At 41.2% G+C, this 22,704-nt stretch overlaps 1 protein-coding gene across 1 annotated transcript in view; it reads left to right on the top strand.

Moving 5' to 3' along the window:
• WDR70 (WD repeat domain 70) overlaps positions 1–22,704 on the top strand; it is a 209,626-nt gene that overhangs the window by 62,236 nt on the left and 124,686 nt on the right. The window contains exon 9 of the mRNA XM_059694917.1: positions 14,853–14,929. Coding sequence (XP_059550900.1) covers positions 14,853–14,929 — 77 coding nt within the window. The remainder of the gene's footprint in view (positions 1–14,852; positions 14,930–22,704) is intronic.

The following is a 22,704-nucleotide window of genomic DNA, read 5'->3' as shown; positions in this document are numbered from 1 at the left end:
AAATATTTTAAACTGTGAGTCTAGGTATATTTTTGTTTATTTAAGCAGTTTTAATCACAAATACAAACTCTAAACAGTGCAGTGATTTGAAGAACATTATGTTTCTTTCCAATTTCTGAATATTTACAGATCTTTTGTCTAATCGAATCTTCCTCACACCAGTTTCTGTTCTTTTGACATATCCCCATCATTTTGGGGGTACTTTCTACATTCTGGCACAACAAAATGTTCCAGGCTCATTTTGTACTTTTCCTGCTTTGATGTTACCCATTCTTCTAGTGATTCATGGCTCCTTTTAACTGGGAATTCTATTTATAAATCAAGATCTGGGCACTAGATATGATCATTGCTGCTGAGGTGTCCTTGCCTCTAGACTCTTTCAGAAGACAGAGCTGGAGTGGGGAAGTAAACCAACCAATGAATGAAAATAAACAGAATATACGAAAAATTGTAAGTTCACACTGATACATCAAATTCTAATCCAGCTTCCTAGCATTAAACAATTCCATATTTGTATTTCACTTCACCAACAGTGAGAAACTTGTCCTCCAACATCATCATTGTATTTACTAATTTGTTCAGTGATATGCTACCCAGAAAGTAGCTTCAGAATTGCTGCCCCCATAATCCTTGTTGTAGACAGAATTCAGAATAATCCCTAAGATTCCCTACCCCTCCCCTTCAGTGAGGATGTGAACCTGAGTATGATGAAGTACTCCTGTGATTAGGGTATATGTATGGTACAGCTGACTTTAAAAAAGGAGGACTATCCTCAGTGGATCCACCCTAATCAGGTGAGCCTTTAAAAGGGATTGGCGCTCGGCTTGCTGGTGTGGTTCAGTGGTTGAGCATTGACCTATGAACCAGGAGATCATGGTTTGATTCCCAGTCAGGGTACATGCCCAGTGTGCAGGCTTGGTCCCCATTGTGGGGTGTGCAGGAGGTAATCAATGATTCTCTCACATCATTGATGTTTCTATCTCTTCCTCTTCCTCTTTCTTTCTTAAAAAAAAAAAAAAATCCTATATAATAAAAGGCTAATGTGCAAATTGACCGATCAGTTAACGACCGGTCGCTATGATGAGCACTGACCACCAGGGGGCAGACGCTCAATGCAGGAGCTGCCCTGGTGGTCAGTGCACTCCCACAGGGGGAGCGCCGCTCAGCCAGAGCTGGGCTCATGGCTGGCAAGTGCAGCAGCAGTGGTGGGAGCCTCTCCTGCCTCTGTAGCAGCACTAAGGACCCCTCTGGGGATGTCCAACTGCCGGCTTAGGCCTGTTCCTGTGGGGGGTGGGCTTAAGCCAGCAGGCGGACACCTCCTGAGGGGTCCTGGACTGTGAGGGTGCAGGCCGGGCTGAGGGACCTCTTGCCTCCCAGTGCATGAATGTCATGCACTGGGCCTCTAATCTAATCTAATAATAGACAAACATGGTAATTGACCATACCTTTGCTATGCCTCCCATGGGCTAATCAGCATGATATGCAAATTAACCACCAACAAAGATGGTGGCTAATTTGCATACTGCAGGCAGATCCCGCTGCGCCGCCCCACCTGGGGCTGGCAGCAGCGCGATCCCCAGCTGCTGGCCACCCCAGTGAGAGATCCTGGCCTGCCGTGTGCAGGGCAGGGTGGGCGCGGCGGGCGGCAGCACGATCTGAATGGCCGCCTCTCTCAGCGCGGGATCCCGGCCTGCCATCTGCCACCAGGGGAGCGGGCCTAAGCCAGCAGATGGTTATCTCCGGAGGGGTCCCATTCTGTGAGAGGGCACAGGTTAGGCTGAGGGACCCTCCTCCCCTGCCAGTGCACAAAATTTTGTGCACGGGGCTCCTAATATATATATATATTTAAAAAGGGATTGGCTGTTCCTGGCAGAAGATATTCAAAGTATGGGAGGAATTTGGAGGGATTTTCTCTGTTGCTGGCTTTGATGATGAAAACAGAATTGGATGATGAAATCGGAAAAATAGCTTAGGAGATTTCCAGGCAAAATGCTGAAGGTACTACCAGGTTTCTTTTTGCTGCTTGTAATAAACTATGAGAGAAGAAAGATAAATTGAAAGAAGTCTTGTTAAAAGGTAGCCAGGACTAGATGATTTAGTTAATTTTGAGCCTATACAGATGGCAATGATTGTTAAAATGAAGAAACTGCTTCTGCAAGTGGGGTAGAGAGAAAAAGCCAAGGGTGTGCTGTATATATAACCTTTTGCTAAAACCTCAGAAAGATAAACATTAGAGCATTCAGTAATACTAAAGGTTCTTTCTAGATATTAAGTGTGTGCCTCATAGATATTAAGCAAGCCAGGTGACCTGTAAGAATGGGTATTACTCCTTACCCATTTCAGCAGGAGCCACAGTTAAAGAAGGGGTGGTTTTGCAGAGATTTGGGGGCATGGCTTTTGTCTAATTCATATTCAACAGGAGATTGTCTTTTGCTGGTTTTGAAGATGGAGGAATCCATGCGACACGAAAGGCACACAGCTGAGAGCAGCTCTCAGCAGTCAGACAGCAAGGAAATTGGCATCTTAGTTCCACAACCACAAGACCTTGAATTCTGCCAGAAACCTGAGTGAGCGTGGGATCAGATTCTTCCCAGAGCCTCCAGAAAGGAATGCACCCCTGACATCCCGACTTCAGCCCGTGAGACCCTGAGCAGAGAACCCAACCATGTTGTGTTAAGACTTCTGACCTAAAAAACCATTTGCTAATAAATTGTAGGCGTTTTAAACTCCAAAGTTTATGGTAATTTGTTGCACAGCAATAGAAAATTGATACAGTTATGCAAAAACAAACAAAAAATAAACACCCCTACTAAGTAAAAATGGAAGTTCCTGAGAGGTGGCAGTGATTGTGATCAAGCCCAAGAGCAAGAGTTAGCTTTGAGTGTGAGGAGGGGATGGAGGGAACAGACTGGGCACACATGAAGTTATGTATAGAGATGGTGAGCCTTAGATAGGAGGTTGATGTTGTCACCATCTCCTGGCAGGGTCACTTTCTACCTTTGTGTTTGCAGATGCTGTGATGAGGCCTTTAGTAGGATACAAAAGACTTAGAATAGCCATTGATGGTTGTGAAAGAAAAATTACCAGAAGAAGTGTGGGAGCATTTAGGGCTATAGAATGTAGACTTGTAGGGACAGTCATTCTGCATATTCATATGATATTCTTTTTTTTTTTTAAAATATATATTTTATTGATTTTTCACAGAGAGGAAAGGAGAGGGATAGAGTCAGAAATATCGATGAGAGAGAAACATCTATCAGCTGCCTCCTGCACACCCCCTACTGGGGATGTGACCGCAACCAAGGTACATGCCCTTGGCCGGAATCGAACCCGGGACCTTTCAGTCCCCAGGCCGACGCTCTATCCACTGAGCCAAACCAGTTAGGGCTTCATATGATATTCTTGAATCTTATTTAGGAGCTTGGGTATTTGAATGGAATACATGATGGGGAGGAGGAAATTATTTCAGAATAAAAGTTGTACATTGTAGGTACAGCAAAAGAAAATTCAGGTTTATGCTGAGAGAGAGGTTGAAGTTTAGGATATTGAAAATAAAGAAAGTTAAAGAACTTGAAGATAGGTTGTAGTAAATGGAATGTCTAGAGCCTAGAATATATCAGGTAATAAGTATATGTTAAATTAACAAATATTGGAAGTTCATGATTTCAGAGAAGAGATCATGTATAGTAATGGAAGACTTAGCCACAGTTGGGGCTGCTGAAGTATCTTAGAAAACATCATTAGACTTGAGTAGATCAAAGAAGAATGAATTTGAGAGAACCAAGATGGCGGCATAGGTTAACGCCAGAGTTTGCTGCTTTGAACAACTACTTCAAAAGTGAAACCAAAAAACGGAAGGGACATCACCCAGAACCACAGGAACGCTGGCTGAGTGGAAGTCCTACAACTAGGAGGAAAGAGAAACGCATACGGACACTCAGAGGAGGCGCAGTGCTGAAGTCAAATTCTGAGGTGCGGAGTGCGCGGAGCGGGCTGGCGGCCGAGGGCGCGGTTGTTGTTTTCAATCGGGAGGGAGTCGCAGACTCTGAGCACCAGATCCGGGCGAGTCTTTAGGGACCCAGACTCAAACGGGAGAAGCGGGACTGTCTGGCTTCGGTCAGAGTGAGTGCAGCTTTCTCTCCCAGCTTTGCAGCGGGTGCTGGGACTCAGAGAGGCAGAGCCCCTGGGGACAGGACTGAGAGCCGCCATAACTGCTCTCTCCGGCCCACCCTGTTGATCCTGTGCGACCCGCCCCGCCCAAGCCCTGCACAGAGGCATTTGCCGGATAGCCTCAGGCAAAGGCTAGATTAGCACCTCCCTAGAGGACAGAAGTTCTCTCACTGCTGACACAGCTGCTTCTCATAGCCACTTGGCCTGGAGGTCAAACCCTCCCTGGAATTAGCTACAACAATCAAGATTTATCTATAAGACTGTGAACAAAGACCACTAGGGGGTGCACCAAGGAAGCATAACAAAATGCGGAGACAAAGAAACAGGACAAAATTGTCAATGGAAGAAATAGAGTTCAGAACCACACTTTTAAGGTCTCTCAAGAACTGTTTAGAAGCTGCCGATAAACTTAATGAGATCTACACGAAAACGAATAAGACCCTCGATCTTATATTGGGGAACCAACTAGAAATTAAGCACACACGGACTGAAATAACGAATATTATACAGACGCCCGACAGCAGACCAGAGGAGCGCAAGAATCAAGTCAATGATTTGAAATGCGAGGAAGCAAAAAACATCCAACCGGAAAAGCAAAATGAAAAAAGAATCCAAAAATGCGAGGATAGTGTAAGGAGCCTCTGGGACAGCTTCAAGCGTACCAACATCAGAATTATAGGGGTGCCAGAAGATGAGAGAGAGCAAGATATTGAAAACCTATTTGAAGAAATAATGACAGAAAACTTCCCCCACCTGGTGAAAGAAATGGACTTACAGGTCCAAGAAGCGCGGAGAACCCCAAACAAAAGGAATCCAAAGAGGACCACACCAAGACACATCATAATTAAAATGCCAAGAGCAAAAGATAAAGAGAGAATCTTAAAAACAGCAAGAGAAAGAAACTCAGTTACCTACAAGGGAATACCCATACGACTGTCAGCTGATTTCTCAACAGAAACTTTGCAGGCCAGAAGGGAGTGGCAAGAAATATTCAAAGTGATGAATGCCAAGAACCTACAACCAAGATTACTTTATCCAGCAAAGCTATCATTCAGAATTGAAGGTCAGATAAAGAGCTTCACAGATAAGGAAAAGCTAAAGGAGATCATCACCACCAAACCAGGATTATATGAAATGCTGAAAGGTATCCTTTAAGAAGAGGAAGAGGAAGAAAAAGGTAAAGATACAAATTATGAACAACAAATATGCATCTATCAACAAGTGAATCTAAGAATCAAGTGAATAAATAATCTGATGAACAGAATGAACTGGTGATTATAATAGAATCAGGGACATAGAAAGGGAATGGACTGACTATTCTTGGGGGGGAAAGGGGTGTGGGAGATGTGGGAAGAGACTGGACAAAAATCGTGCACCTATGGATGAGGACAGTGGGTGGGGAGTGAGGGCGGAGGGTGGGGCGGGAACTGGGAGGAGGGGAGTTATGGGGGGGAAAAAAAGGAACAAATGTAATAATCTGAACAATAAAGATTTAATGAAAAAAAAAAGATTTAAAAAAAAAAAAGAAGAATGAATTTATCTCTTTGATGTGTTCAAATGGATTTTAAAATTGCTTGGGAATTAGAAAGACTTGGACTTCAGAGTCCTTGATTCACAGAAGGAAATGACTAAGAATGTGATGGATTACACAACAGGGTCTGGGAACTAAGGCCTGTGAGCCGAATCCAGCCTGCATCCTGTTTTTGTAAATAAACATTTCATTGGAGCACAGCCACACCCATTTATTTACTATTAGAGGCCCAGTGCATGAAATTTGTGCACAGGTAGGGTTGCTAGGCCTGGCTGGCGATCAGGGCCAATCTGTGGGATGACTGGCGGGGCAATGGGGAGGGCCCCCATTGACACCTGCCTTCGCTGATCTGGGGCCTGCAGGCTGGGGGCAGCTCCTGCGTTGAGCGTCTACCCTGTGGTGGTCAGTGCATGTCATAGTGACTGGTCGTTCTGCTGTTTGGTCGATTTGTATATTAGGCTTTTATCATATAGGATTGTCTGTGTCTGCTGTTGTGCTACAATCATTGAGTTGAGTGGTGCAGTGGGAGAACATGTGGCCAGCAAAGCCTAAAATACTTACTATCTGGACTGTTGGAGAAAAAGTTTGCCAACTTGCAAATTAAAACTCTGAACATTTTCTCCGGCAAGGTGTATTCACATAACATTTTTATTGACAATTTCAAGAGGTTTGGTGATTCCTGAAAGCCTGTAAATGGACTCTGGTTAAGAAGAACTTTTGGATCAAAGCTCATAGTATTGATACCATTATAATAACCTGGTTATTAAAAACAGGGAAGGAGTAAAGGGCAGACTAGATAATATAGGCATGCCATTTATATGGCTTTGCTAGGAAGCTGCAGTTAACACTTTTTAAGGGACGGGACAATCGGTGCATGCCCAGTAAGGTCTGGGTGCATGGGAAGATGCTCGTCTGTCAGTCACACCTGGGAACAAGTCAGTGGCCACTGCAGCATGGGAAGATTTAACATTTAAACTCCTGAACAAAGAAATTGCTGGCTCTCTTACCTCTCCTGCTTGCTGCGCTCCTGGGACTCCTGTTGCAGGGGGTGTGCTCCCCTGCGTTGGCCCACGTGGCTCACGGCCATGTGGGACCCACACAGTGGACCGCTGGACTAAATCTAGCCTGAGACTACATCAGACCCTGCTCCACCATGGAACAGAAACTCTGGACACTGGCCCGACTTTTGGCTCTGCTGGAGCCTCAGCTGCACCTTTTCCAGGACTGGGTTTAGGACAGTGGGACTTTGCATCCCGAGAAATGTAATTCAATACCAATAAAAACCATTTAGTTTTCCCATGTGAGTCTTAGAAAGTTCAACCCCACTCTCACTAGCAATGGAGGAATCCATTTCTCTAGCAGCAGTACATTCCCTACTACATTGCTTCTCTTCATAGGAGCTGCTGTGTTAGTTGGATTATCATTCCAGAGACATGGGCATGTGTATTTTGTGGCTCCCAGAGCCTTACTTCATTCATTGACTGTAAATGGTATTGCAGCAGGGCACCTGTTTTTTTTAATATATTTTTTATTTTTGTTGTTAATCCTCACCTGAGGATATTTTTCCATTGATTTTTTAATTTTTATTTATTTATTTTTTTTAGAAAGAGTAGAAGGGATGGGGAGATACAGAGAGAGAGAAACATTGATGTGAGAGTTGTCAACTGAGGTATGTGCTCTTGACTGGAATTGAACTTGGGACCCTAGTCCACAGGCCAATGCTCTATCCACTGAGCCAAACTGACTAGGGCCAGGCACCTATTTTTGCAGCTTTTGTCATAGGGGCAACCACAAGAGTCTGGACAGTTTAGTACAGATCAGCACACACACGTGTGTGTGTGTGTGTGTGTGTGTGTGTGCAGAGGAAGTCAATATTAGTCATGGAGGGAGAACCAAGATGGCGGCATAGGTTAACGCCGGAGTTTGCTGCTTTGAACAACTACTTCAAAAGTGAAACCAAAAAACGGAAGGGACATCACCCAGAACCACAGGAACGCTGGCTGAGTGGAAGTCCTACAACTAGGAGGAAAGAGAAACGCACACGGACACTCAGAGGAGGCGCAGTGCTGAAGTCAAATTCTGAGGTGCGGAGTGCGCGGAGCGGGCTGGCGGCGGAGGGCGCGGTTGTTGTTTTCAATCGGGAGGGAGTCGCAGACTCTGAACACCAGATCCGGGCGAGTCTTTAGGGACCCAGACTCAAACGGGAGAAGCGGGACTGTCTGGCTTCGGTCAGAGCGAGTGCAGCTTTCTCTCCCAGCTTTGCAGCGGGAGCTGGGACTCAGAGAGGCAGAGCCCCTGGGGACAGGACTGAGAGCCGCCATAACTGCTCTCTCCGGCCCACCCTGTTGATCCTGTGCGACCCGCCCCGCCCAAGCCCTGCACAGAGGCATTTGCCGGATAGCCTCAGGCAAAGGCTAGATTAGCACCTCCCTAGAGGACAGAAGTTCTCTCACTGCTGACACAGCTGCTTCTCATAGCCACTTGGCCTGGAGGTCAAACCCTCCCTGGAATTAGCTACAACAATCAAGATTTAACTATAAGACTGCGAACAAAGACCACTAGGGGGTGCACCAAGGAAGCATAACAAAATGCGGAGACAAAGAAACAGGACAAAATTGTCAAAGGAAGATATAGAGTTCAGAACCACACTTTTAAGGTCTCCCAAGAACTGTTTAGAAGCTGCCGATAAACTTAATGAGATCTACACGAAAACTAATAAGACCCTCGATCTTATATTGGGGAACCAACTAGAAATTAAGCATACACGGACTGAAATAACGAATATTATACAGACGCCTGACAGCAGACCAGAGGAGCGCAAGAATCAAGTCAATGATTTGAAATGCGAGGAAGCAAAAAACATCCAACCGGAAAAGCAAAATGAAAAAAGAATCCAAAAATGCGAGGATAGTGTAAGGAGCCCCTGGGACAGCTTCAAGCGTACCAACATCAGAATTATAGGGGTGCCAGAAGATGAGAGAGAGCAAGATATTGAAAACCTATTTGAAGAAATAATGACAGAAAACTTCCCCCACCTGGTGAAAGAAATGGACTTACAGGTCCAAGAAGCGCGGAGAACCCCAAACAAAAGGAATCCAAAGAGGACCACACCAAGACACATCATAATTAAAATGCCAAGAGCAAAAGATAAAGAGAGAATCTTAAAAACAGCAAGAGAAAGAAACTCAGTTACCTACAAGGGAATACCCATACGACTGTCAGCTGATTTCTCAACAGAAACTTTGCAGGCCAGAAGGGAGTGGCAAGAAATATTCAAAGTGATGAATGCCAAGAACCTACAACCAAGATTACTTTATCCAGCAAAGCTATCATTCAGAATTGAAGGTCAGATAAAGAGCTTCACAGATAAGGAAAAGCTAAAGGAGATCATCACCACCAAACCAGTATTATATGAAATGCTGAAAGGTATCCTTTAAGAAGAGGAAGAGGAAGAAAAAGGTAAAGATACAAATTATGAACAACAAATATGCATCTATCAACAAGTGAATCTAAGAATCAAGTGAATAAATAATCTGATGAACAGAATGAACTGGTGATTATAATAGAATCAGGGACATAGAAAGGGAATGGACTGACTATTCTTGGGGGGGAAAGGGGTGTGGGAGATGTGGGAAGAGACTGGACAAAAATCGTGGACCTATGGATGAGGACAGTGGGTGGGGAGTGAGGGCGGAGGGTGGGGCGGGAACTGGGAGGAGGGGAGTTATGGGGGGGAAAAAAAATAGGAACAAATGCAATAATCTGAACAATAAAGATTTAATTAAAAAAAATATTAGTCATGGATTAGTAAAAGTATAGCCTATTATGAGAAACAGATAGGTGCTTAATTCTTTCTTCTAGGCTGTTTCCAGTTAAAGATGCTAAATAAAGAAAAGGATTTTTCCCCCCCCGCAGGAGGGCCTGTGTTCAGATAAAAGAGAAAGAAAAACTAGTTTATTTGATGAAAAAGTGTTTTAATCACTGCCTGTTCTTTAATAGGTGTTACTTTAAAATTTTTTCCACTAATGCTAGCCATGGGACTGATTCTGTTTAGATCCATTTAAGAATCCTTAGTTGAACTTCATTTTTGTTATGACTAATCTTGGTCACTGTTTTAACACAAGGGTACTTAACATTCCCGTCGCCTTTGTCATGCTTCTGTCTTTACAAACAAGAAACAACATTCATAGTCTTTTAGATTTTTTCATTTTAATCTACATCAGTGATGAGAGAGAATCATTGATTGGTTGCCTCCTGCACGCCCCATACCTGGACATATGCCCTTAATGGAATCGAACCCAGGGCCCTTCAGTCCCCAGGCCGATGCTCTATCCACTGAGCCAAACCAGCTAGAGCGATCCTTGTTAATGAAACACCTCGATAATTCTAGTTGGATTGTGGTGATTTCCTGTGACTCCCAGTATCTGTCTTAATGGCCATCAGGCTATGAATGATGAGAAATGTAACACCAGAAATAATCACGAGACGTCTGCAGATTCTACTTGAATATCCTTTCTGCATTACTTTTTGCAACCAGGTCCTGTTATGATCAATTTGAGTAGTGGAGATCATGATGAGTGTCACCTGCAAAGACTGGTATTAAATGCAGCTCCTTCAGAACAGAAACCAGCAAACACCCTTTAAGTTAAAACACCTGTCTATGAGTTTTTGTTAATTTTTTTTTCTTGTTTGTTCATTTGTTGCTTTTACTTTTTTATCCCACATATGAGTGAAATGATATGGTTCATGACTTTTTCTGTCTGACTTATTTTGTCTAACATTATATTCTCAAGATCCATCCATGTTGAGGACACTTTGGTTGTTTTCATGTCTTGGACTCCATGATTAATGCTGCAATGAACATAGGAGTGCAAATATCTTTGCAAGTAAATGTTTTCAAAATTTTCAGGTAGATACCCAGGAGTGGGGTTGCTGAGTCATATGGTAACTCTAGTCTTAATTTTTGAGGAGCCTCCATACTGTTTTCCATAGCAGCTGTACCAGTTTACATTCTACCAGCAGTGAATGAGCGTTCTTTTTTCTCCGCAATCTATCCAACATTTGTTATTACTTGTCTTGTTGAGAATAGCCGTCCTAACAGGTGTGAGGTGGTATCTCACTGTAGCTTTGATTTGCATTCCTGTAATAGTGAAGCTGAGCATCTTTTCATAGATGGTCATTTGTATATCTTCTTGGGAGAAGTGTCTGTTCAGGTCCTCTGCCCATTTAAAAAAAGGTTTTTATTGATTTTAGAGAGACAGAGAGAGAAAGAGAGAGGTGTGTGAGAGCGAAACATTGATCAGCTGCCTCCCACAGGTACCCCAACTGGGGATCGAACTACACCCAGCTCTTTTCCCACATTGGGACCTTCTCACATACTGGCTTCTTTTCATTCCTTCAATCTCAGGTTACATGCCACTTATTCAAATAAGTTTTGCCTGGCCCTCTATCTACGTAAATATGACCCATCTCTCCCTACTGCAGAAGAGGTTCCTCATCTCTGTCCCCCTTTGTCTCCTGTAGACTTGAACAGGATGTCAGGAGTTGGCCAGCTGCTGCTTGAGGCATTGTAGGCACCTTGCACTAGCGATGGTCTCCAGGCCCACGCGTGGGTATTGTAGTTCCAATTTATGCTTTCCGGAGAACCACAGTTAGTTTCCTTCTAAATCATTTAAACATGCACAATTTGCTTCTTGTAGTAGAGCTTTATTTTTTACACTTTCAGAATAAGAGACCTTACCATTATTACAGTAAAAAATATTAGGTTCGCCCTCGCTGGTTTGGCTCAGTGGATAGAGCGTCGGCCTGTGGACTGAAGGGTCCCGGGTTCAATTCCAGTCAGGGGCACATGCCCAGGTTGCAGGCTCAATCCCCAGTGTGGTGTGTGTAGGAGGAAGCCGATCGATGATTCTCTCTCATGTTTCAATCTCTTTCTCCCTCTCCCTTCCTCTCTGAAATCAATAAAAAAATATTAAAAAAATTATTGGGTTCTCTTCTGTCCCATCTGAACCTTTGTATGTGACCACTCTAACTGACTGCTACCTAGGAGGGGAGTGTGTGTTTAAGTTTGATAAGTACTCTGTGGTTGGTATGGTGTCGATGTCAGTCTTATACCAACATCATATTGTTTTAATTAAAGTGTTTCTATATTATACTCTATACTTAGTAAGACGAATCTTCCTTAATGATTTTAAAGATTTTTTTCTTTCCTCACATATATATTCTTCCATATTATTATAGAACCAAGATTGTTGACACACTTTTAAGAAGTATGGATTTTTTTACCCCATTGACACACTTTTAAGAAGCATTGAGTTTTTTACTGCCAACCTCTTGCTTTTGCCTTGATTATTTGAAAATACTTTTTTTATTAATTAAATCTTTATTGTTCAGATTATTACATTTGTTCCTCATTTTCCCCCCCATAACTCCCCTCCACCCAGTTCCCACCCCACCCTCCTCCCTCACTCCCCATCCACTGTCCTCATCCATAGGTGCACGATTTTTGTACAGTCTCTTCCTGCATCCCCCTCACTCCTTTCCCCCCAAGAATAGCCAATCCATTTCCTTTCTATGCCCCTGATTCTATTATAATCACCAGTTCATTCTGTTCATCAGATTATTCACTTGATTTTCAGATTCACTTGTTGATAGATGTGTATTTGTTATTCATAATTTCTATCTTTACCTTTTTCTTCTTCTTCCTCTTCTTAAAGGATACCTTTCAGCATTTCATATAATACTGGTTTGGTGGTGATGATCTCCTTTAGCTTTTCCTTATCTGTGAAGCTCTTTATCTGACCTTCAGTTCTGAATGATAGCTTTGCTGGATAAAGTAATCTTGGTTGTAGGTTCTTGGCATTCATCACTTTGAATATTTCTTGCCACTCCCTTCTGGCCTGCAAAGTTTCTGTTGAGAAATCAGCTGACATTCGTATGGGTACTCCCTTGTAGGTAACTGAGTTTCTTTCTCTTGCTGCTTTTAGGATTCTCTCTTTATCTTTTGCTCTTGGCATTTTAATTATGATGTGTCTTGGTGTGGTCCTCTTTGGATTCCTTTTGTTTGGGGTTCTCTGCGCTTCCTGGACTTGCAAGTCTATTTCTTTCACCAGGAAGGGGAAGTTTTCTGTCATTATTTCTTCAAATAGGTTTTCAATATCTTGCTCTCTCTCATCTTCTGGCACCCCTATAATTCTGATGTTGGTACGCTTGAAACTGTCCCAGAGGCTCCTTACACTATCTTTGTATTTTTGGATCCTTTTTTTCATTTTGCTTTTCTGGTTGGGTGTTTTTTGCTTCTTCGTATTTCAGATCGTTGACTTGATTCTTGCAATCCTCTAGTCTGCTGTTGGGAGTCTGTATAATGTTCTTTATTTCAGTCAGTGTATGCTTAATTTCTAGTTGGTCCTTTATCACAACATCGAGGGTCTCATTAGATTTCTTATAGATCTCATTAAGTTTATCGGCAGTTTCTAGAAAATTCTTGAAAAACCTTAAAAGTATGGTTTTGAACTCTATATCCAGTAGTTTGCTTTCCTCCATTTCTGTCATTTGTGTCCTTTTTCTTTGTCTCCACATTTTTTATGCTTCCCTGTGTTGATAAAGTGGTTTTCTGTGCTGAGTGTCCTCTAGGGTCCAGTGGTTCAGCCTCCCCAATTACCTGAGGACACTCTTGGTGCACCCCCTTGTGGTCTTTGTGCACAGTCTTGTTGTAGTTAAGCCTTGATTGTTGTAGTTATCACTGGGAGGAATTGACCTCCAGGCCAGTTGGCTGTGAGAATCAGCTGTGTCGGCAGTGGGAGAACTTCTGTGCTGGAAACACCCCTCTGGGGCAAGACTTGCTTCAATGGGGTTTTGGTGCTCACGGAGTCTGCCCCCTGAGTGTGTCCTTTATGGTTCCACGGAGCTGCAAACTGGATGGTCCCACTCTGACCTCTGGGTTTCCTGGCTCCTGGATCTCTAGGGAGGTGCTAATCTAGCTTTTGCCTGAGGCTATACAGCAAAAGCCTCTCTGCATGGCTTGGGTGGGGCGGGTCCCATGGGATCAACAGGGCGGGGCTAGCAGTTATGGCTGCTCTCAGTCCAGCCCTCAGAGGCTCTGCTTCTCAGTGTCCCGGTAATCACTGCAAGCCCCTCCGAGAGAAAGCTGCCCTCGAGTTCCGACGGATGCCAGACAGTCCTGCTTCTCCGGTATGAGTCTGGGTCCCTAAAGACTCACCTGGAACTGGAGCTCAGAGCCTGAGACTCCCTCCCGATTGAAAACAACAACCGTGCCCTCAGTCGCCAGCCCGCTCCGCATGCACCTCTGCACCTTAGTATTTTACTTCCGCACTGCGCCTCCTCTGAGTCTCGGTATGCTTTTCTCTTTCCTTCTAGTTGTAGAATTTCCACGCAGCCAGCCTTCCTGTGGTTCTGGATGATGTCCGTTCCATCTTTTAGTTGTATTTTTTAAAAAAATATATTTTATTGATTTTTTACAGAAAGGAAGGGAGAGGGATAGAGAGTTAGAAACATCGATGAGAGAGAAACATCGATCAGCTTCCTCCTGCACATCTCCCACTGGGGATGTGCCCGCAACCCAGGTACATGCCCCTGACCGGAACCAAACCCGGGACCCTTCAGTCCGTAGGCCGACACTCTATCCACTGAGCCAAACCGGTTCCAGCTAGTTGTATTTTTGAAGTGGTTGTTCGAGGCAGCAAACTCCGGTGTTTACCTATGCTGCCATCTTGGTTTCTCCTTGAAAATACTTTGTATTCCTTTTAATTCTTTTCCATTGAGAAAAGAATCTTTAAAGAAGGGCCTATTTTATTTCTCTTTCTTTCCTGAAGAGAGGCTGTTATTTCCTGTCTGTTTTCTTTCTTATTAAGCACCTATATGTAAGCACTGTGCTAATTCCTGGGCAGCTGGGGTTTGGTGGGGTGGGGACGAGGGTGTTACACGGTGAATTAAACAAAGTGAAAATAAACAAAGTGAAAGAAACAGCATATATTTTGAAATAAAATTGAGAAAATAATATCAGTTATTAAAATATTGTGCTTTTGAGAGGACTAAAAAGTTTAAGCATATGTCAGTTTCTGGTTGGTTTATAATTTTTTATGTTTGTTAAACATCTTTTTTCCTTAATTAATTTATTTTTTATTTTTTTAAGGGTCACACAGCAATGCTTCATACTGGCTCATGGCATCCCAAAATAAAGGGAGAATTTATGACTTGCTCAAATGATGCGTGAGTATTGTTGATAATTCATCTAATACATTCATATCTTTTAATATTTTAACATTTGTATTGTAACCATCTTGCCAGTTAAGTAGGAGATAGAGTATTAGGAATCCTGATGTTTATATATTCTTGCTCTTACTTTGACTTTAGCTGGCAGTGTAAGGTTTGTTTAAATAAATATTGAAACTATGCCAATGAGAGTTAGTATAAATTCCAGTAGAGTTTATTATGGAGTACAATGGATCAGATGGATGTTATTAAATGGACTCAAATGACTTTGAAATTGTGACTAATAATTTGTTACTTTTTGTTTTGTTAATCCTCACCCGAGGATATTTTTTTCCATTGATGTTTAGAGAGAGTGAAAGGGAGGGGGAGAGACAGAGAGAGAGAAATATCTCATTGGTTGCCTCCCACACAAACCCTGACCAGAATCGAACCTGGGACCCTTCAGTCCGCCCACTGAGCCAAACCAGCTAGGGCTAATTTGTTACTTTTTATAGTTAAGACTGATTTTCATCTGAGTCTAATTGCTAATATGTTTCTTGTTTAAATGATTGTTTCTTGGCAGTAATAACTGAAAAAATTGATTAAATGGTTATTAAGATTCTTTTCCATTATATCTGTTGGCCTCAGACTCAAGAATATTACAGGGAATATTTGGGTAGCTTTTCCCTGCATTGTCATATTGTATGATTCACTTTTAGTATTAAGAGTAGTTCATAAGAATGTTCTGTTTGTAATATTACAGAGAAATTGCAACAAAAAATCTTTCTTTTCTAGTGATATATATTATTTAATGCAATATATCCAAAATGTTATGATTTCAGCATGTAATTACCCTCATTTGCCCAAAATATTTGTTCCACATGCTGTAATTTTTACATGATTCTCAGTACTTGAGAAAAAAATTTCTTCAAAATATTATTTTATATTTAAGGGAAAAAAATCTAAGATTGAGTTTTTTTTTAATTTCTTTATTGGTTAAGGTATTACAAATGTGTCCTCATTTCCCATTAACCCCCAACCTTCCTGCCTACACCCCCCCCCCCCCCGGCCCACTCATGCACAACAAAAAATCTTACAAATTAAAAAGCATAGATGGTGTTATTTAGGTGAAACACGCTTAGATTTCAGATAAAAAAGAACACTTTTGTTCTTAGGTTATTTTGTCTTTTAGCCTTTTGCTCTCTGATACTTAACATTTGCCTCATTATCTCTCCAAATTGCTCTTCATATTCTTAGATATTTTGTTTTCTGGACTTTATCTTTCAGATAACAGACAAAAGACATAATTTTACTTCCGTAGCACAATCTAAAAATTAATAATCTAAAAGGAACTAAAATTTGGGAATCTATACAGAATATGACTGAAAAAAGATATTATTTCTGAGTAAAATTTTTGGTAAATAGAACTATATTAAGTCTTTACTTAATACCCTTGATAAGGTTTTAGAAATTGCAACTTTAAGTGAAATGTATAATGAAACAAATTTTACCATAGCTTAAATGATATAAACAAGTGTTCAAGCCTGGCCGGTGGGACTCAGCAGGTGAGTGTCGACCCAGGAACCAAGAGGTCACTGGCTGGATTCCTGGTCAGGGCACATGCCTGAGTTGCAGGCTCCATCCCCAGTAGGGGGCATGCAGAAGGCAGCCAATGGGTAATGTTTCTCTCTCATCGATGTTTCTCTCTATCACTATCCCTTCCTCTCTCTCTATCATTAAAAAAAATAAAAATATCTTAAAACTAAACACAAATCAATGAGCTTGCTTTAAAAAAAAAAAAAAAAAAAGAGTTCAGCCAAAACCGGTTTGGCTCAGTGGATAGAGTGTCGGCCTGTAGACTGAAGGGTCCCGGGTTTGATTTCGGTCAAGGGCATGTGCCTGGGTTGCCGGCACATCCCTAGTGGGGGGTGTGCAGGAGGCAGCTGATCGATGTTTCTCTCTCAACGATGTTTCTGACTCTCTATCTCTCTCCCTTCCTCTCTGTAAAAAATCAATAAAATATTAAAAAAAAAAAGTTCAGTTCTTATTCCATATTTTGGTCACAAAAACTTCACCAAACTTCTACATAAAGACCAAAAACACTTCTAATATTAAATATTGAAATAAATGTGAGCTATACACACATTTAAGAAAGATTAAAAAAAACAATTAAGAATTCTTTTCTAATCTGCTTATTTCAGTTCAGGGTCGAGGGTGGCTGGAGCCAATTAGCAGCTCAGGGCGTAAGGCAGGACCCACCCTGAACAGGACTACCTTCCATCACAGGGCGCACTCACACTCACACTCACTCCGACTGGGCCAATGACACACGCCACTTACCTTACCTGCACACCTTTGGAGTGTGGATGGAAACGAGTCCCTGGAGACAGCACATGCAGATGTGGGGAAATGGTGCAAACTCCACACAGACAGTGGGTCAGTGCAAGTCATCCCCTCCCCCATTCATGTTATAAGAAAACTACTTAGAACAAAATGATGTTATTCAAGGACTTGCTGTATCTAGTTTCATTTCTTTTTAGCTTTGTCTTATCATCTGTTCAAATAAATTATGTACGTTTAAAGTGCTATTCCAAACTTCAGCATTAGAAAGTCAAATTTAGCAGTTAATCTAAATTAATAGTATCCCATGGCCAAGTAAGGTTTATATTAGGAATTCAAGGATATTTAACAATTTGGAAATTTTACCAACAAGAAATTTTCAATATAATTCATCTTTTAACAAATGAAAGGCAAAAAAATCGATTGATTTTATAATATGATAAAATTGACATTTGATAAAACTTAGTAGTCTTTACCAATAAAAGTTCTAAGTAAAATAGAACTAGGAAGAAATTACTGAATCCTGATGAAAACTATCAAAATTAAAAATATTGTATTACATATTGAAGTATTGAAGCTACTTGCATTTAAATAAGAAACAGCCCTAATCGGTTTGGCTCAGTGGATGGAGCATTGGCCTGCAGACTGAAGGGTCCCAGGTTCAATTCCGGTCAAGGGCATGTACCTTGGTTGCGGGCACATCCCCAGTGGGGAGTGTGCAGGAGGCAGCTGATTGATGTTTCTCTCTCATTGATGTTTCTAGCTCGCTATCCCTCTTCCCTTCCTCTGTATAAAAAAATCAATAAAATATACTTAAAAAAAATAAATAAATAAGAAACAAGACAGGAATGCCCACAGTTATTTAGAGACTTTATACAGTGTAGTAAAGTAAGAAAATAAGTAAATTGGTATTACTCTTGGAAGAGAGCAAACATACTGTTAAAAAAAAGCACAGAGGATCCAGGCTATTCTGGTTAAAATTGTAAGCTGAATAAAGCAACTGAAAACAATTTCTTGTCTTCAGAACTATTTAAGGATCACACAATTTTATGAGCTCTACAGAAGCTTTCCCCAAAGTGGCTTCCAGGATATGTAAATTAGTGGTTCGAAAAAGGCATTCCAAGGTCAGATAAATTTGAGAAACTTTGAATGTTATATTCCCAGGTCAGTGAGCCACAACAAACATTTAAATGGCTTTGGATAGGTTGTAAAGAAACTTATTTAACTTTGTTACTCCTTTAAGCAACAGTTGGGGTAAAGTTCCAAACTAAAGCATGACATCACTTCACTGGGTATAAAATTTAGTTTATCCCATTCCTTGAAAGAGCAGTTCTTTAGTTCCCTGCCCAGATCACTGACTTACTAGTCTATTGTACCTTTGAAAATGTGCTCCACTTTCTGTTTACACTATAGAAATGGGCTTCCTTTGTCCATAGTGACAATCAGAGGACCTTTACCATAGACCCCCATTATACATAATCTTTACACCTATTAGCGAAATATGCCACTAATAAATTCAGGTCATTTGATTGACTTTTTCTTGGCCTTTGACTCTGAAGGCAATAATTAGAAATGTGCTAAGCTGTGGGAAACCATTTCAGATACCGAGTTCAGTCAACAGATAGAGTGTTCTTATTATGTACCAGGTACACTGTGATCCAAGTCCCTGCCTGCATGGGGCTTACCTTCCAGTGGAGGTGAGTGCTGGAGCAGACAGGTACAGATTACATTAACACACCAATATGGTTTTATGTAGTAGTAAGTGTGAAGAATTAAGTAAAAGGATAGAGGAAGAACAGAAGGCTATTATGGCTGACAATTGGGAAAATTTGAAAATTAGGTGATATGACAGACTCATGGCAAAAATGGCCACAATTCTTCATCTTTCCTTGTATCCATGCCCTTTGCAGTGTGACTTTATAGCTACTCCCATTAAGAGCTGGAGTCTCTTTATCCACCCCATGAATCTGGACTGGCCAGCAGAAGGTGGAAAGATGGCAGCATGCCATTTCTGAGCAGAGGCTTGTTGGGAGTTCCTGCGTGCTTCCTCTCCCTGTGAACTTGCATCACTGTCTCATCGAGCTGTAGCTACCCTGCTGAGAAGGAAAGGTGTGGTGGAAGAGCATTCTGTTGCCCTACCTGAAGCCGTATTAGATCAGCTTATACTCAGCCACCTCCTAAACTTGGAGCGTCACAGTGCCAAAGACTAAATATATTAAATACCCCGAGAAATATACTCACACCCAGCTGGTGTGGCTCAGTGGTTGAGCATTGACTATGAACCAGGAGGTCATGGTGTGATTCCCAGTCAGGGCACATGCCTGGGGTGTGGACTCAATCCCCACTATGGGGAGTGCAGGAGGCAGCCAATCAATGATTCTCTTTCCTTATTTTTTTTTAAAAATATATTTTATTGATTTTTTACAGAGAGGAAGGGAGAGGGATAGAGAGCCAGAAACATCAATGAGAGAGAAACATTGATCAGCTGCCTCCTGCACGCCCCCCACTGGGGATGTGCCCGCAACCAAGGTACATGCCCTTGACCGGAATCGAACCCGGGACCCTTGAGTCTGCAGGCCGACTCTCTATCCACTGAGCCAAACCGGTTCTGGCGATTCTCTTTCATTATTGCACACAGCCAGTTACACCTGTTACACTCTGTGTCGGGTATTCCCAGGAATACCCTTTGGGAAATGAAGGTTGTCACTAGTAAATGCTTTGGATAGTGGAATTCAGTAGATTATAAATATTTGTATTTGGTTGCATCTTATAAAGATGAATTATGCAATTAAATTGTTGGCAAATTTGTCATGACAGAATATATTTTGTGCGCAGTTTACAGACCCAGAGGAACTTGGTTGCTCCACCACTAGGCATGACTTTGAGCTTGTCATTTACCACTAAGACTCAGATTCCTATGAAATGGGATAACGCTTGATTCACAAGATTGTGATAGGGATTAATTAATTGTGTAAAGCCTTGTGCATAGCTAGTGTTCATGCATAGCAGTAGTCTTGGATTCATTTAAACTGGATTAAGGCTGCATATAGTTTTCAGTCTTGATTTTTCTGAGCATTTCAGTCACAGTTTGATGAGCATCTCCTGTTTGAGAGCACGTGTGGGGCGTGTTGGGTCTCACCATGGGCTTTTGGTGAAGACTGCTATTCAGATTTCACTTGATTTTATAATCAACAACATCTGCACATATAGTTATAAAGTTCCCCAAGAAACAATGGTTCCTGTAAAATGGATCCCTGAAAAGTAAACTTTTGTATAACTCCGAGTTTTTTTTCCCTATTTTAAGTATTTTGGGGAGAAACTTTAAAATAGAACATTCAGCCCTAGCCGTTTTGGTTTGGTGGATAGAGCATCAGCCAATGGATTGAAGGGTCCTGGGTTCAATTCTGGTCAAGGGCATGTGCCTCAGTTGCAGGCTCGATCTTGGGCCCTGGTCGGGGTGCGTCCAGGAGGCAGCCGGTCAATGTGTCTCTCTCACATCCATGTTTCTCTGTCTGTCTCTCCCCCTCCTTTCCACTCTCTAAAAATCAATGGAAAAAATATCCTCAGGTGAGGATTAACAAAAGTAAATAAGTACAATATTAATTTCCTATGTGATTCATAAGTGTTTTGAATATAATTCAGTATTATAATTTATAAATTGTTACTTTGTGGCATGATATGCCTCAGAATGTCGTGGCATTTGTAAGTATATTTACATCTTTTTGAATTCTTGACTGCTGCTTTTATATTTTGGTTTTCTTTTTCTGTTAATTGTTACTTCTTGCTGTTGTTGTTGGGGTGATAATTTATATAAGTACCTCAGTTTCTCTCCTCAGTTTTGTGCTTCTAATCAACTGTGGACCTGGGCTGGGGAGGGCAGTCCAAGCTTTGAGAATTAGTGCAAAAGAAAAAGGAATAAGCATAGTAGAATGTATGCATTTTTTTTTTTAGCACATTAATTTTTTCATCTTTGGCTGCTAGAGGACTTTTTCTTACCTTCTGGTTCTGGGCAGAGTTTTTTTACTGTCCATGCTGCCAAATAAGTATGGCGCATTTTAATTTTTTATACATGTTAATTTTCAAATTCCTGTTATGCTTGAATAGCCTTTGTTTGATTTATAATTTTCTTAATACTTTCATCTTACTTAGATACATTTTTTTATCATGTGTTTGGATATGAGTAGCTATAAGTATAAAACTTCACCTCATATATCTAGGAATTGTAAGAAAATTTAATGTCACACTAACCTTGGTGTGAATTTTATGTAATTTTAATGCAAAATGTTGTTTGTATGTAATATAGGGTGCAAAAATAAATATACACATACTTTGAATAATTTCAAAGGCAGTGTTTATTAAAATACATTGCATTTTCAAAATTGAGATATCAGCTGTTAAAGTGTGTATATATTTTTTGGAGACTCTCTGTATATTGACATATATAACAAAGGCAAGATGTTTACACCTTCAAAAACATTGGTGGAAAATTTGATAAAGTCCAAATTTTTTATGTTTTACTTTATTTATACACTTTTTGCAGTTGTTAATCAATAATTTATTTTGCCTATATAAACATCAGTGCTGAACAATAATTCCTATGTGTGGACTACAAACAGTAGAGGATGCTATTTAGTATTTTCTTTGTTTATCTTGAAATCCCTATAAAGACATTGTTCATATCATCAGTACATCTCTTAAGTGTCACAGCAATTCATTTTAAAAAATATTTATTGCCCCCCCCTGTTTGAGACTTCAAACTGCACAACACTGTTCAAAGCTGTAGACTATTAGGTGTCATTGTCTTTATTCTGCTCACTGACACTGCAGAGAAGTTATTCTTCATCACTGCTCCGCAAAATCATATATGCTCACTGCTTAATCATCACTTGTACTTTTTCATTTCATTTTTCCAGCTTCCTTGCATTATTATAGTGTCACTGGATTTTAAGAGCTTGTTTATAACTAAAGATGTTAACCATTTCTCATGCATTGCAAATGATATACCATGTTTTTTGTTACTATTTTACTCTGCTGTTTTACTTTTTGGTTGTATCAAACTTGTGCATTAAATATAATCATATTCTGTTTTTAAAAAATATTTATTTATGTATTTTTGAAGAAGAATGTGGATGTCTCCAAACGTTGAAGGGTATACTAGTGTCCTGGCATCCCCAATGAGGATGTGATGGGGGCAGTTAGAATTTCTTCTGGGGATTTCTAGGTCAGGCAAGGTGGCATCAGCACAGCCAGTCCACCGCATGCGTCACTAAGCGAGTCTGTGTGTGTGTCCTCTATGGTGTGCTGGCCCTGCGGGTCATGTATGGCGGAATCGTATGTGGAGGAGAATATTGTTTGGTAAAAGCTGATGAATTGAACTTAGTTGCAGAAATGGGAATAAAGGGTATCTCTGTATTGTGGATCTTGTAATTCTTAAAACTTATAATTAAAATCAA

This window comes from Myotis daubentonii, chromosome 4 (assembly GCF_963259705.1).
Source record: "Myotis daubentonii chromosome 4, mMyoDau2.1, whole genome shotgun sequence".
NCBI classification, from domain to species: Eukaryota; Metazoa; Chordata; class Mammalia; order Chiroptera; family Vespertilionidae; genus Myotis; species Myotis daubentonii.
This window is presented reverse-complemented; position numbering and strand designations above follow the sequence as displayed.